Raw genomic sequence first — 12,612 nt, forward strand, 5'->3', positions numbered from 1 at the left:
ATTATAATGAAAGTGCCTTAGTTAGTCTGTATATTTTCAAAACGTAATGTTTGTGTGTTCATTAAAAAAAGTTATAGTTTGACTACCGTTTTCTACTTCCGGTTAAGCAAGTTGTCAGGAAATGCTTCATTCTAGATAAAGAGCATTCTAACGACATTTAATTTTGTACATAAACCCATTACCTATTCTTGCCAAGTTTGCCGTATCTTTTGCTCTCTCTACATAAAATATAATTAACTAATCAATTAATTGTATTAATATGAATTGTGTCCCTCTGTATCGTCTCTTATTTTCTTTTATTTAACATTTTTTGTTTATATGAAGATGTTGACTGCTCAACCTCGGTAATGTTTGAAATAGTGTAATATAATGAAAGTGCCTTAATTAATCTGTATATTTTCAAAGCGTAATGTTTGTGTGGTCAATAAAAAAAGTTGTAGTTCGACTCCCGTTTGCTACTTCCGGTTTAGCAAGTTGTCAGGAAATGCTTCATTCTTGATAATGAGCATGATAACGATATTAAAACTTGTACATGAACCATTACTCGTTGTTGCTAAGTTCGCCGTGTATTTTTATCTTAACATTAACATCCGTGACTTTTCCCCGGCGTTGTCCTGCATCGTGGCGCCCACCGCGGCCAGCCCCTTCGCCGGGTCCTCCCCCCTCTGTCCCCCCTATCGTGGCGTCTTCACGGGGGGTGAGCGATTCACTCTTCAGGCGGACGTTGCAAGGCAGCAAGAGAACCAACTGACAAGTTATCAGTCACTCCAATGGCGAGATGCATCCCCCTTTGACTTGGGAGTGCTCGGCGGTGGGGAGCAGGCGCACATGAACATTGCGCGGCAGGAGGAGACGCAGCAGCTCCGCATGCACCGGGAGTGAACCCACGCAGGGAGACAACGCGGACCCGCCGTCACTTGCTTCATCCGGTTTTTTTGCTCACATTTACCCGCGTTTTGGATATCCTTTCATTTATTGACGAATCGAGCGCCAATTGACTTCGCAGCGAGGACAGGTTTGGTCTGCGAACTCCCGCCATGACGTCTCCGGCCAAATTCCGCAAGGACAAGGAGATTGTGGCCGAGTATGAAACTCAAGTGAAAGGTAAAACTTTTTTTGTTTTGTTATTGCAATGCAACGATTTGTGTGTGTGTGTGTTTGTGTGCGTTAATTCGCCTTCATGCACGATTAACGTGAATATGAGAACAATCTTGATGATCGCCTTTTAAATGTTGTGCACTACAAAGACGTGGGGAAAAAAAGCACCCGAGCAGCTGCTAGTTGAAGGTGTCTGGCCGTAAAGCTGCTGTGTGTCGACCAGCAGAAGGCGGCTGTATCGACACGAACACAAGGCAGGGCGTTTTCTCTCCCCTCTTGTCTCCGGGCATGTCTGCGCTGCGTGCGCACGCATCGCAATCAAAGCGTGATTGTCGTACTCGTACTCAAGTGTGCATTGAGGCTGATTGGCGTCTTCGTGGATGCTCATGTAGTCAGGCAGGCGCACGCTCGTCAGAACATCCACTCCACTGCACCACCATCCGGTCCCAGCAGGCACAAGACATCGATACAACGTCGATAATGCGTACTTGTCCTTTAAAACTGACTTGGAAACAAAGTTACAAACCGTTTTTTTTGTTTAATTATGACAACGTTGATGTCTAACGTTGGATCCACCTTGTTGGTGGAGAAATTACCAAATGTCAATGGTTGAAATCGACGCCGCAACCTGCCGTTGAATAAATGTCGTCAGAAACGAGTTGTTTCAGCGTCATATTTATGTTGTAGAATATTAGTTGACATACGATCAAAATTCATTAGACAAATAAACGTTGTCAAAAACATGTTATTTCAACATCATATTTATGTTGTGGGATATTGGTTGAAATATGACCAAAATTCAATGGTCAAACAAATGTTGTCATAAACACGTTGTTTCAATGTTGTATTTGTGTTGTATAATTTTGGTCGGGAAATGACCAAAATTCAATGATCAAATAAACGCAGTCAAAACACTTTATTTCAATGTCGTAGTTATGTTGTGGAATATGGGTCGAGAGATATGACCAAAATTCAATGGTCAAATAAACGTTGTCAGAAACACGTTGTTTCAATGTTGAATTTGTGTTGTAGAATTTTGGTTTGGAAATGACCAAATTTCAATGGTCGAAATCGACGCCGCAACCTGGCGTTGAATAAACGTCGTCAGAAACATGTTGTTTCAACGTCGTATTTATGTTGTAGAATATTGGTTGAGATACGACCAAAATTCAACGAACAAATAAACACATGTTGTTTCACCGGCGTTTGACAGTATGTTGTGGAATATTGGTTGAGATATGCCCGAAATTCAATGGTCAAATAAACGAAGTGAAAAACACGTTGTTTCAATGTTATATTTGTGTTGTAGAATTTTGGTTGGGAAATGTCTACATTGCAATGGTCAAAATCGACGTCTTCACCTGACATTGAATATACGTCGTCAAAAACATGTTTTGGTGTTGTAGAATATTGGTTGGGAAATGATCAAAATTCAATGATCAAATCAACGTCATAAAACATGCTGTTTCAACGTCGTATTTATGTTGTAGAATATTGGTTTGGAAATGACCAAAATTCAATGGTCAAATAAACGTTGTCAGAAACACGTTGTTTCAATGTTGAATTTGTGTTGTAGAATTTTGGTTGGGAAATGTCCAAATTTCAATGGTCGAAATCGACGCCGCAACCTGGCGTTGAATAAACGTCGTCAGAAACATGTTGTTTCAACGTCGTATTTATGTTGTACAATATTGGTTGAGATATGATCAAAATTCAATGGACAAAAAAACTTTTGTCAAAAACATGTTATTTCAACGTCGTATTTATGTTGTGGGATATTGGTGGAGATATGACCAAAATTCAATGGTCAAACAAATGTCAAAAACACATTGTTTCAATGTTGTATTTGTGTTGTCAAATTTTGGTTGAGAAATTACTACATTTCAATGGTCGAAATCGACGCCGCAACTTGGCCTTGAATAAACGTCGTCGGAAACATGTTTTTTTCAACGTCGTATGTACAGTATGTTGTAGAATATTGGTTGAGATACGACCAAAATTCAATGGTCAAATAAATGTAGTCAAAAACACGTTGTTTCAATGTTGTATTTGTGTTGTAGAATTTTGGTTGGGAAATGACTACATTTCAATGTTCAAAATCGACGTCACAACTTTGACATTGAATACACGTCGTCAAAAACATGTTTGAACGTTGTATTTGTGTTGTAGAATACCCGTTGGGAAATGACCAAAATTCAATGATCAAATAAACGTTGTCAAAACATTTTTATTTCAATGTCGGAGTTATGTTGTGGAATATGGGTCGAGCTATGACTAAAATTCAATGGTCAAACAAATGTCGTCAAAAACACGTTGTTTCAATGTTGTATTTGTGTTGTAGAATTTTGGTTGGGAAATGTCTTCATTTCAATGGTCGAAATCAACGCCGCAACCTGGCCTTGAATAAACGTCGTCAGAAACATGTTGTTTCAACGTAGTATGTATGTTGTAGAATATTCGTTGAGATACGACCAAAATTCAATGGTCAAATAAACATAGTCAAAAACACGTTGTTTCAATGTTGTATTTGTGTTGGTAGAATTTTGGTCGGGAAATGACCAAAATTCAATGATCAAATAAATGTCGTAAAAACACGTTTCTACGTCGTATTTATGTTGGAGAATATTGGTTGTGAAATGACCAAAATTCAATGGTCAAATTAACATAGTTAAAAAGATGTTGTTTCAACGCCATATGTGTCTTGTAGAATTTTGGTTGGGAAATTACTACATTTCAATGGTCAATTCAACGTCTTCAAAAACACGTTGTTTCAATGTTGTATTTGTGTTGTAGAATTTTGGTTGGGAAAGGACTCAATTTTAATGGTCGAAATCGACGCCGCAACCTGACGTTGAATAAACGCCTAGAAACATGTTGTTTCAACGTCGTATTTATGTTGTAGAATATTGGTTGAGATACGACCAAAATTCAATGGTCAAATAAACATTGTCAAAATCACGTTGTTTCAATGTTGTGTTTGTGTTGTAGAATTTTGGTTGGGAAATGACCAAATTTCAATGGTCAAAATCCACGTCAGAACCCGGCGTTGAATAAACGTCGTAAAACATGTTGTTTCAACGTCATATTTATGTTGTAGAATATTGGTTTGGAAATGACCGAAATTCAATGGTTAAATACATGTCGTAAAAACACGTTTCAACGTCGTGTTAATGTGGGAGAATATTGGTTAGGAAATGACCAAAATTCAATAGTCAAATTAATATAGTTAAAAAACATGTTGTTTCAACGCCATATTTGTGTTGTAAAATTTGGTTGGGAAATGACCAAATTTCAATGGTCAAAATCGACGTCAGAACCCAACATTGAATAAACGTTGTCAAAAACATGTTGCAATGTTTTATTTGTGTTGCCGAATATTGGTTGGGAAATAACCTAAATTCAATGGTCAAATCTACGTCAGAACCCAACATTGAATAAACATTGTCAAAAAGTATGTTCTTTTAACGTTGTATTTGTGTTGTAGAATATTGATTGGGAAATGACCAAAATTCAATGGTCAAATCAACGTTGTAAAAACATGTTTCAACGTCATATTTATGTTGTAGAATATTGGTCGGGAAAATTACCAAAATTCAATGGTCAAATTAACATAGTTAAAAACAAATTGTATCAACGTCGTATTTGTGTTGTAGAATATTGGTTGAGAAATAACCTAAATTTAATGGTCAAATCAACGTCAGAACCCAACATTGAATAAATGTCCTTTATCTAGTATCGATAATCTCGATCGATTCTCTTTTTAAAGGTCTTGCATCGATAGCCATCTTCCAGAAGGCAAACTTGCCGAGCGCATATTCTCTTGAAATGTGGGAATATTAATTGATTTACCAATCAATTGTTACACCCTTAGATAAAATATCAGCCAGTAGTGGTGCACACAACTGCAAATCGGTTTGAAAAGATAATACATGTTTGGAATGGTTGCGTTTTGCTGGCAGGATGATATTAGTTGGTCTGCTCAGTAAATATTGTGACAGCCATGCCAGTGAAATACAGTCCAACCAGCAAAAAGGAGACAAGGTGCAGTGCGGTGTGATGACAGGAAACACTAACATCTTTGAACAGAACCGCCTCTCTGGCACAATCCGCTGTGCTTCGTGCGGCCAGAAGATACCCTTTCAGAAAGCCACGTGTAACGGGGCTGCTAAAAGGCTACATGTGCTCCACCATTCTTACTCGCAGTCATGTCACAACAAACTGAAAAGCAACCGAAGGAATCCCGCTTTCCACAAATAAGACAGGCCGCCATACCGGCATGTGACCGCAGTGGAGCAATGTAGATCACATGGGGGCCTGGCCTGCATTGCAACTTTTTTCTTTTTTTTTTCCTGTGGATTTGTACACATTTTGGGTCCACTCTGCCCTTTGGGTAGAGCACAAGCAGCTGTTTCAATACGAAATGTGTATTCTGCAGATTTGTGCAAATTTTATGCTCAGTGTCTTGTTAGTGCATAGCCGAAAAGAAGCGTATCATGTATTGTCTTGAATCAATAGGCTTATTTCGGGGACAATAACAAACTAGATCAGTGTATTTCAACCTTTTTAGAGCCAAGGTACATTTTTTCATTGAATAAATGTGGAGGCACATCGCCAGCAGAAAACATAAAAAATTTAAACTCAGTAGCTGACATTGACAGTAAAAAGTTGTTCCGGCAATTGTTGGATATGAATTCAAACCATAATCAACCATCACTATAGCTCTTGTCTCAAAGTACTGTCACAACTTGTCACATCACGCCGTGACTTATTTTGAGTTATTTGCTGTTTTCCTGTGTGTAGTATTTTAGTTCTTGTCTTGCGCTCCAATTTTAGTGGCTTTTCCTGTTCTGTTGGTATTTTCCTGTAGCAGTTTCATGTCTTCCTTTGAGCGCTATTCCCCGCACCTGCTTTGTTTTAGCAATCAAGAATATTACCATTGTGCGGACGCTATCCTTGTTTGTGTGGACATTGTTGATTGTCATGTCATGTAACGGATGTACTTTGTGGACGCCGTCTGCTCCACAGTAAGTCTTAGCTGTCGTCCAGCATTCTGTTTTTGTCTACTTTGCAGCCAGTTCAGTTGAAATTTTGTTTTGCATAGCCATCCCTAAGCTTCAATGCCTTTATTTAGGGGCACTCACCATTTGTTTATTTTGGGTTTAAGCATTAGATACGACGTTTACAAAGCAATTAGCTACTTGCTCCCACCTACTGATATGGAAGACTATTACACGGTTACTCTGCCGAGCTCTAGACAGCACAGACTCTCAACAACGGCACTTTATTTGCGGAATATAATTACTGGTTTGCATAAAATATTTTTAACCCAAATAGGTGAAATTACATAATCTCCCACGGCACACCAGACTATATCTTACGGCACACCAGTGTGCCGCGGCACAGTGGTTGAAAAACACTGAACTAGATGAAGCAATTCCCAAGGAATTTTGTGTGAATGTTCCAATGCTGAAGTTGAACTGAAGTCCTGGAATTTTTTTAGAATTGTTGAAGTAGAGCACACAATTCCCAAAAAGGCTGAATATTTTGAAGTTGGAGCAGTTTGAATCAGATGAAAAATGTGGTAGTTGTGGAACTTTGAAGAATGTCCCATTGATTTCAATGGGAATTTCCCAAAAATTTGTGAATTTCGGGAAAAGCGGGAATTTTTTGGAAAATGGTAAAAAACTTGAATGGTCTGAATGAGTCGAAATGGTTGGTGTTGGGATTTTTCAAATCGGTCGAGAAATGTTGATGTAGTAACATTACGTAATTAGTAATTATTACGGAATTCCTGGAATTTTGGGAAAACTGGGAATGTTTCCAGTTCAAAAAACAACATTGTTTTTTGTCCTGATTAAGAGGAATGTTCTGACGGTGGAACAGTTGAAATACGTTGAAAATTGTGGAAGGAGTAGTCGCCAGAAAAAAGTGTGGAAATAGGCCTTTGGAAAACCAGGACTTCTGGAAAATCCTGGAATTTTTCTGAACTTGGAAAAAGGGTAGTTTAAATGTCCAGGATGGTGGAATGTGCTGAAGGTTTGGAATGGTTTGAATCGGTTGAAAAATGTGGAAATGGCCGAAGTTTGAAAAATGGCAAATTCATTTTGAATGGGGAAAAATGTCCCTGAAAACCTGTAATTCTGGGAAATCTGGGAATTTTTGGAATTTGTCAAGGGAAAGCCCGGGATTCCCGAATAGGCTGAACAGTTTGAAGCTGGAACGGTTTGAATCGGGTGAAAAATGTGGAAGGTAGAGTGCGCCAAAATCTGGAGAAGAAGAAGAAGAAGTTGAAGAAGTTTAATAAATAGATTAATTTTGGTGCAGAAAACCATATGTGTGAATGCTTTGGAGCATTCACACTAATAATTCACCCACGTGATGTAAAGCCAGCTAGTATGACCATAATAGCCTAGGTCAGGGGTAGGGAACCTATGGCTCTAGAGCCAGATGTGGCTCTTTTGATGACTGCATCTGGCTCTCAGATAAATCTTAGCTGACATTGCTTAACACGATAAGTAATGAATAATTCCGCTGGTAATCACAGTGTTAAAAATAACGTGCAAAATATAAAACATTCTCATGCATTTTAATCCATCCATCCGTTTTCTACCGCACCTATTCAAGAAGTCTCATTAATGGTAAGAAGTATTTTATTTATTATTGGTTAGCTTCAGAATAACAATGTTATTAAAAAGAATAAGAGACTTATTATACTAAAAAAATGTTGGTTTTACTTAAAAATGCACGCACCTAGTTGTATTCAGTGTTAAAAAATATTATATGGCTCTCACGGAAATACATTTTAAAATATTTGGCTTTCATGGCTCTCTCAGCCAAAAAGGTTCCCGACCCCTGGCCTAGGTGCTTTGTTATGACACGTTTAGCGGCTAATGTTGTACCTATTGCAGCATTGGAAAAGTAATCTATGATGCAAAGTCACACATTTATTTGGCTCCAACAGGACGCATGTGCACAAAGTCCCTAAAGCTACATAGTTCCAAAAGTACACGGCAAAACACACACACTACGCCGAATGCAGTCCGAAACTGGCATGCCCTTCTGAGTACCGACTAGCTGTTGCACTCTGACTTAACACCTAAGGAGGGTCCTATAATGTACAACCTACAAACACATGTTTGGCTCTTATTTTGACTTTGATATGGCAAGCTGCCTGTAGAGCATCCCAGTGTGTCCTTCGGTTTTTGCACTATGTGTGCCAGAATCAGTGCCTGTTTACAAAACAACAAAGCACTTGAAATGATTATGTGTAATCCAACCCTATCAATTATGACATGGTGGTGAATATTTGCTCAACTGTATATTTTGCTCATTCCTTTGTTTAAACAGAAATTACAATTTGTCGTCCAATCAACCAACCAACAGTCATCATTGTGTCTGGCTCCACCCTTTGGTACCGAAATGGTGTCCGTATTTTTCCGCTGATTCATGCACATTTCTGAGCCAATTTCCCCTTTTCTTCTCCTTGAGGCATACCAGCATGCACTTTCTTGAATGTCGGAGCCTATGTCTGTGCCAGTCATAGTAAAAGCCTATCTACCTATCAGGAATGCCATGTGAGGCAAAGCCAGCCCGCATGACTTGTTTCTAGTCCTTTCATAGTCTCAATATGTCCTCAGATTTTAGCGTTTTTGGGCTTATTGCTTGTATCGAGTCACAGGACTTTTTCTGACACGTTTGCTTCTGGTGAATGATGGTCATGTAAACCAACATGGCTACTTTGTGTGAACGATTTGAGTATACAAGTGGTCTAGCTAAAAGCAGATACAAGCAAATAGTCCATCTATGCAATGGAATAGATCCCTACACCGAGTGGTATCAAGAATTATCTGTCGGTCGCATTCCCAAACATGTCGAACTATATGGTGCTCCAGACATCATTCTACACGGCAAAACCGATGAAAGCTCGGAAAAGCATGGAGGCCTACAACTTCTTTGTGTGTGTCTGGGTCAAGGACATTGGTATCAAGACTCTCCCGGATAAATATGCATAGTTTTTGCTCGGGTAAGGTTGCATTTCATGATTTAACTTGGCATCCTTATAAACAAACTGCGAGTATCACTCGATAGCCTTAAAACACGTTTCTTCACCCATTATGTTAACCACTCAGAGATAATCGGAGACACCACTGAAGACCTGGTTGCTTGTAAAAGAAGACGGAAAAGTGATCACAGCTTCCTGTAACTGCATGGTTACAGGAAGTTTCGGCCATGTTGCCCACGTCGTTACACGTACGCATGGTTTTCCCAGTTGTTATTATAATGTAACTATAGATGTCAACATTGTGAATGTGCTGAACAATTTATTTATGATTCTTTATCAAAATATAACTATAGATGTCAACATTGTGTATGTGCTGAAAGATTCATTTATGATTGTTTATCAAAATATAACTATAGATGTCAACATTGTGTATGTGCTGAAAGATTCGTTTATGATTGTTTATCATAACTATAGATGTCAACATTGTGTATGTGCTGAAAGATTAATCTATGATTGTTTATCAAAATATAACCTTAGATGTCAACATTGTGTGTGTGCTGAAATATCTATTTATGATTGTTTATCAATATATAACTATCGTTGTCAACATTGTGTACGTACTGAAAGATTCATTTATGATTGTTTATCAAAATATAACTATAGATGTCAACATTGTGTATGTGCAGAAAGATTCATTTATGATTGTTTATCAAAATATAACTATGGATGTCAACATTGTCTATGTGCTGAAAGATTCATTTGTGATTGTTGTCTTTGGTAAAACATAACTCTTTTAGGTTTTTCTCACATTTGATTTCTGTTATTTAGACCCATCACAAAAAAATGTGATTTAAGAACTCCGAAACAAAATAAAATACAAATAGGATCAAGATACTACTGAAATGGGAAATACTAAATGTTAAAAGTATATCAAAGAAACCTTTCACGAAGTAATCACTACAAACCCGTCGTTTTTTCGTAAAAATCTTGCACTCTTTCGCCCTCCTTGCTTACTTCTCAAGGAGCTCTGAATAAACGTATATCCTTTTTGCGATTTGAATGGTTTCAACAGCATAAAACAACGCAAGTATAGGGCATTTTTCTTTGAGAAAAGCTAAATGCCGTCCAGAATGCCTAGACAAGATCCTCAGATATTTAATGAGTCAGGTAAATACAACCTATAGAGGAGAAAAAATAATTCCTGCTTGGACTTGAATTTAGAGAAGTACCAGGAAGCAGCAGGAATTGTCTCAAATTAGGGCTGGGCGATATATCGATATACTCGATATATCGCGGGTTTATCTCTGTGCGATATAGAAAATGACTATATTGTGATATTCGTGTATACGTTCTCACGCAGTTGCTTTTAGCAGTGGGCATTACACTACAGGCTCTACTCACTCATTGTTGTCTCTCCCTCTCACAGAGACATAAAACAAGCGCACCTTCTTACATACTTCACATACCCATACGCCCTCGCGGAGCAGAGAGGTAACAGCATGGGTAACGTTAGCTGTGGTGCGAGTGGTAATACGAGAGAAAGAAGGTGCGAATCTGGTAACAAATGAAGGAAGAATTAATTCCCAAGAAAAACAGCACAGGGTCCATCATCTGGCGGTGGTTTGGCTTCAAGTGGGAATATGTCGAACAGACAACCGTAATTTGTCAAGTGTGGGGCAAAAGTGTTGCTACAAAAAGTAGCATTACTGCTAATATCATCATTTGAAAAGTCACCCGCTAGAGAATGAAGAGTGCTTACTCCGCATGTCAACATCTCCGTTCGGTGCCACACCAACAAAATGCCGAGGCAACCATTTCCACATCAACACCGTCTGAAAAAAATAGTCCACAACAGAAGGAGATAACGTCCGCAGGAACCTACCACATAGCGAAGGACGTACACCATTTGATTTCCTATTATGCAGCTCATTTTTATTTGACAGTTATTGAAATATCTTGTGTGACATCATGCACAAAAGTGCACTTTATTTGTTTTAAACTATTGTAGTGGCGTTCACAACACTTTGATTTAGTGTTGTTTTGATATGTCATCTTAGTGACATCATGCACAAAAGTGCACTAATAGCTTGTTTTAAAATGTATCTGACAATCTTGCACTTTCTGTTTTGAAATGACATGAATGTTTGTGCCACTGCTTAATAACTGTTTAATAAATACAGTTTTGGTCAATTGACTTAGTTGTGATTTCCCTCTTTTCATGAAAGTTTAAAAGTAGCATATATTAATGCAGTATGAACAAGAATGTTTTAATGTAGACACATAGAATCATCATACTGCTGTGATTATATGCATCAATTCATTCAAGGCTAAGGCAAAATATCGAGATATATATTGTGTATCGTGACATGGCCTAAAAATATCGAGATATTAAAAAAAGGCCATATCGCCCAGCCCTATCTCAAATGTACAAACCCCAAAACCAGAGAAGTTGGCACGTTGTGTAAATGGTAAATAAAAACAGAATACAATGATTTGCAAACACTTTTCAACCTATATTCAATTGAATAGACTGCAAAGACAAGATACTTAACGTTTGAACTGGAAAACTTTATTTTTTGCAAATATTAGCTCATTTGGAATTTGATGCCTGCAACATGTTTGAAAAAAGATGGCACAAGTGGCAAAAAAGACTGAGAAAGTTAAGGAATGCTCATCAAACACTTATTTGGAACATCCCACAAGTGAATAGGCTAATTGGGAACAGGTGGGTGCCATGATTGGGTATAAAGGCAGCTTCCATGAAATGCTAAGTCATTCACAAACAATGATGGGGCGAGGGTCATCACTTTGTGAACAAATGTGTGAGCAAATTGTTTAAGAACAGCATTTCTCAACCAACTATTGCAAAGAATTTAGGGATTTCACCATCTACGGTCCGTAATATCATCAAAAGGGTCAGAGAATCTGGAGAAATCACTGCACATAAGCAATGATATTACAGACCTTCGATCCCTCAGGCGGTACTGCATCAAAAAGTGAGTGTGTAAAGAATATCACCATATGGGCTTAGGAACACTTCAGAAAACCACTGTCAGTATCTACAGTTCGTCGCTACATCTGTAAGTGCAAGTTAAAACTCTACTATGCAAAGCGAAAGCCATTCATCAACAACACCCCTGTGCCAACTTTTTTGCAATGTGTTGCTGCCATTAAATTCTAAGTTAAGGATTATTTTTATAAAAATTAAGTTTCTCAGTTTGAACATTAAATATCTTGTCTTTGCAGTCTATTCAATTGAATATAAGTTGAAAAGGATTTGCAAATCATTGTATTCTGGTTTTATTTACGAATTACACCACGTGCCAACTTCACTGGTTTTGGGTTTTGTAGAAGAAGGTTATTTCACTGAGCGAACGACATTAAAATATGATACTGCCATTATCTACTCCATTTGCTAGATTTGGTTGGTAACTAATGGTAGAGTTGCATGGAAGACTTATTTTGACAACAAAAACCCAACATAGGTGGAAAGGGGACTTAGCTATTCCATG

The 12,612-nt window shown here is 38.1% G+C and overlaps 1 protein-coding gene across 2 annotated transcripts in view; it reads left to right on the forward strand.

Moving 5' to 3' along the window:
• Positions 1-454: 454 nt before the first annotated feature.
• srgap2 (SLIT-ROBO Rho GTPase activating protein 2) overlaps positions 455-12,612 on the forward strand; it is a 231,242-nt gene continuing 219,084 nt past the window's right edge. For both annotated transcript variants that reach the window (XM_061984849.2, XM_061984850.2), the window contains exon 1: positions 455-1,104. In XM_061984849.2, coding sequence (XP_061840833.1) covers positions 1,038-1,104 — 67 coding nt within the window. In that variant the 5' untranslated portion in view covers positions 455-1,037. The remainder of the gene's footprint in view (positions 1,105-12,612) is intronic.

Source organism: Nerophis lumbriciformis, linkage group LG23, assembly GCF_033978685.3.
Source record: "Nerophis lumbriciformis linkage group LG23, RoL_Nlum_v2.1, whole genome shotgun sequence".
Classification (NCBI taxonomy): Eukaryota; Metazoa; Chordata; class Actinopteri; order Syngnathiformes; family Syngnathidae; genus Nerophis; species Nerophis lumbriciformis.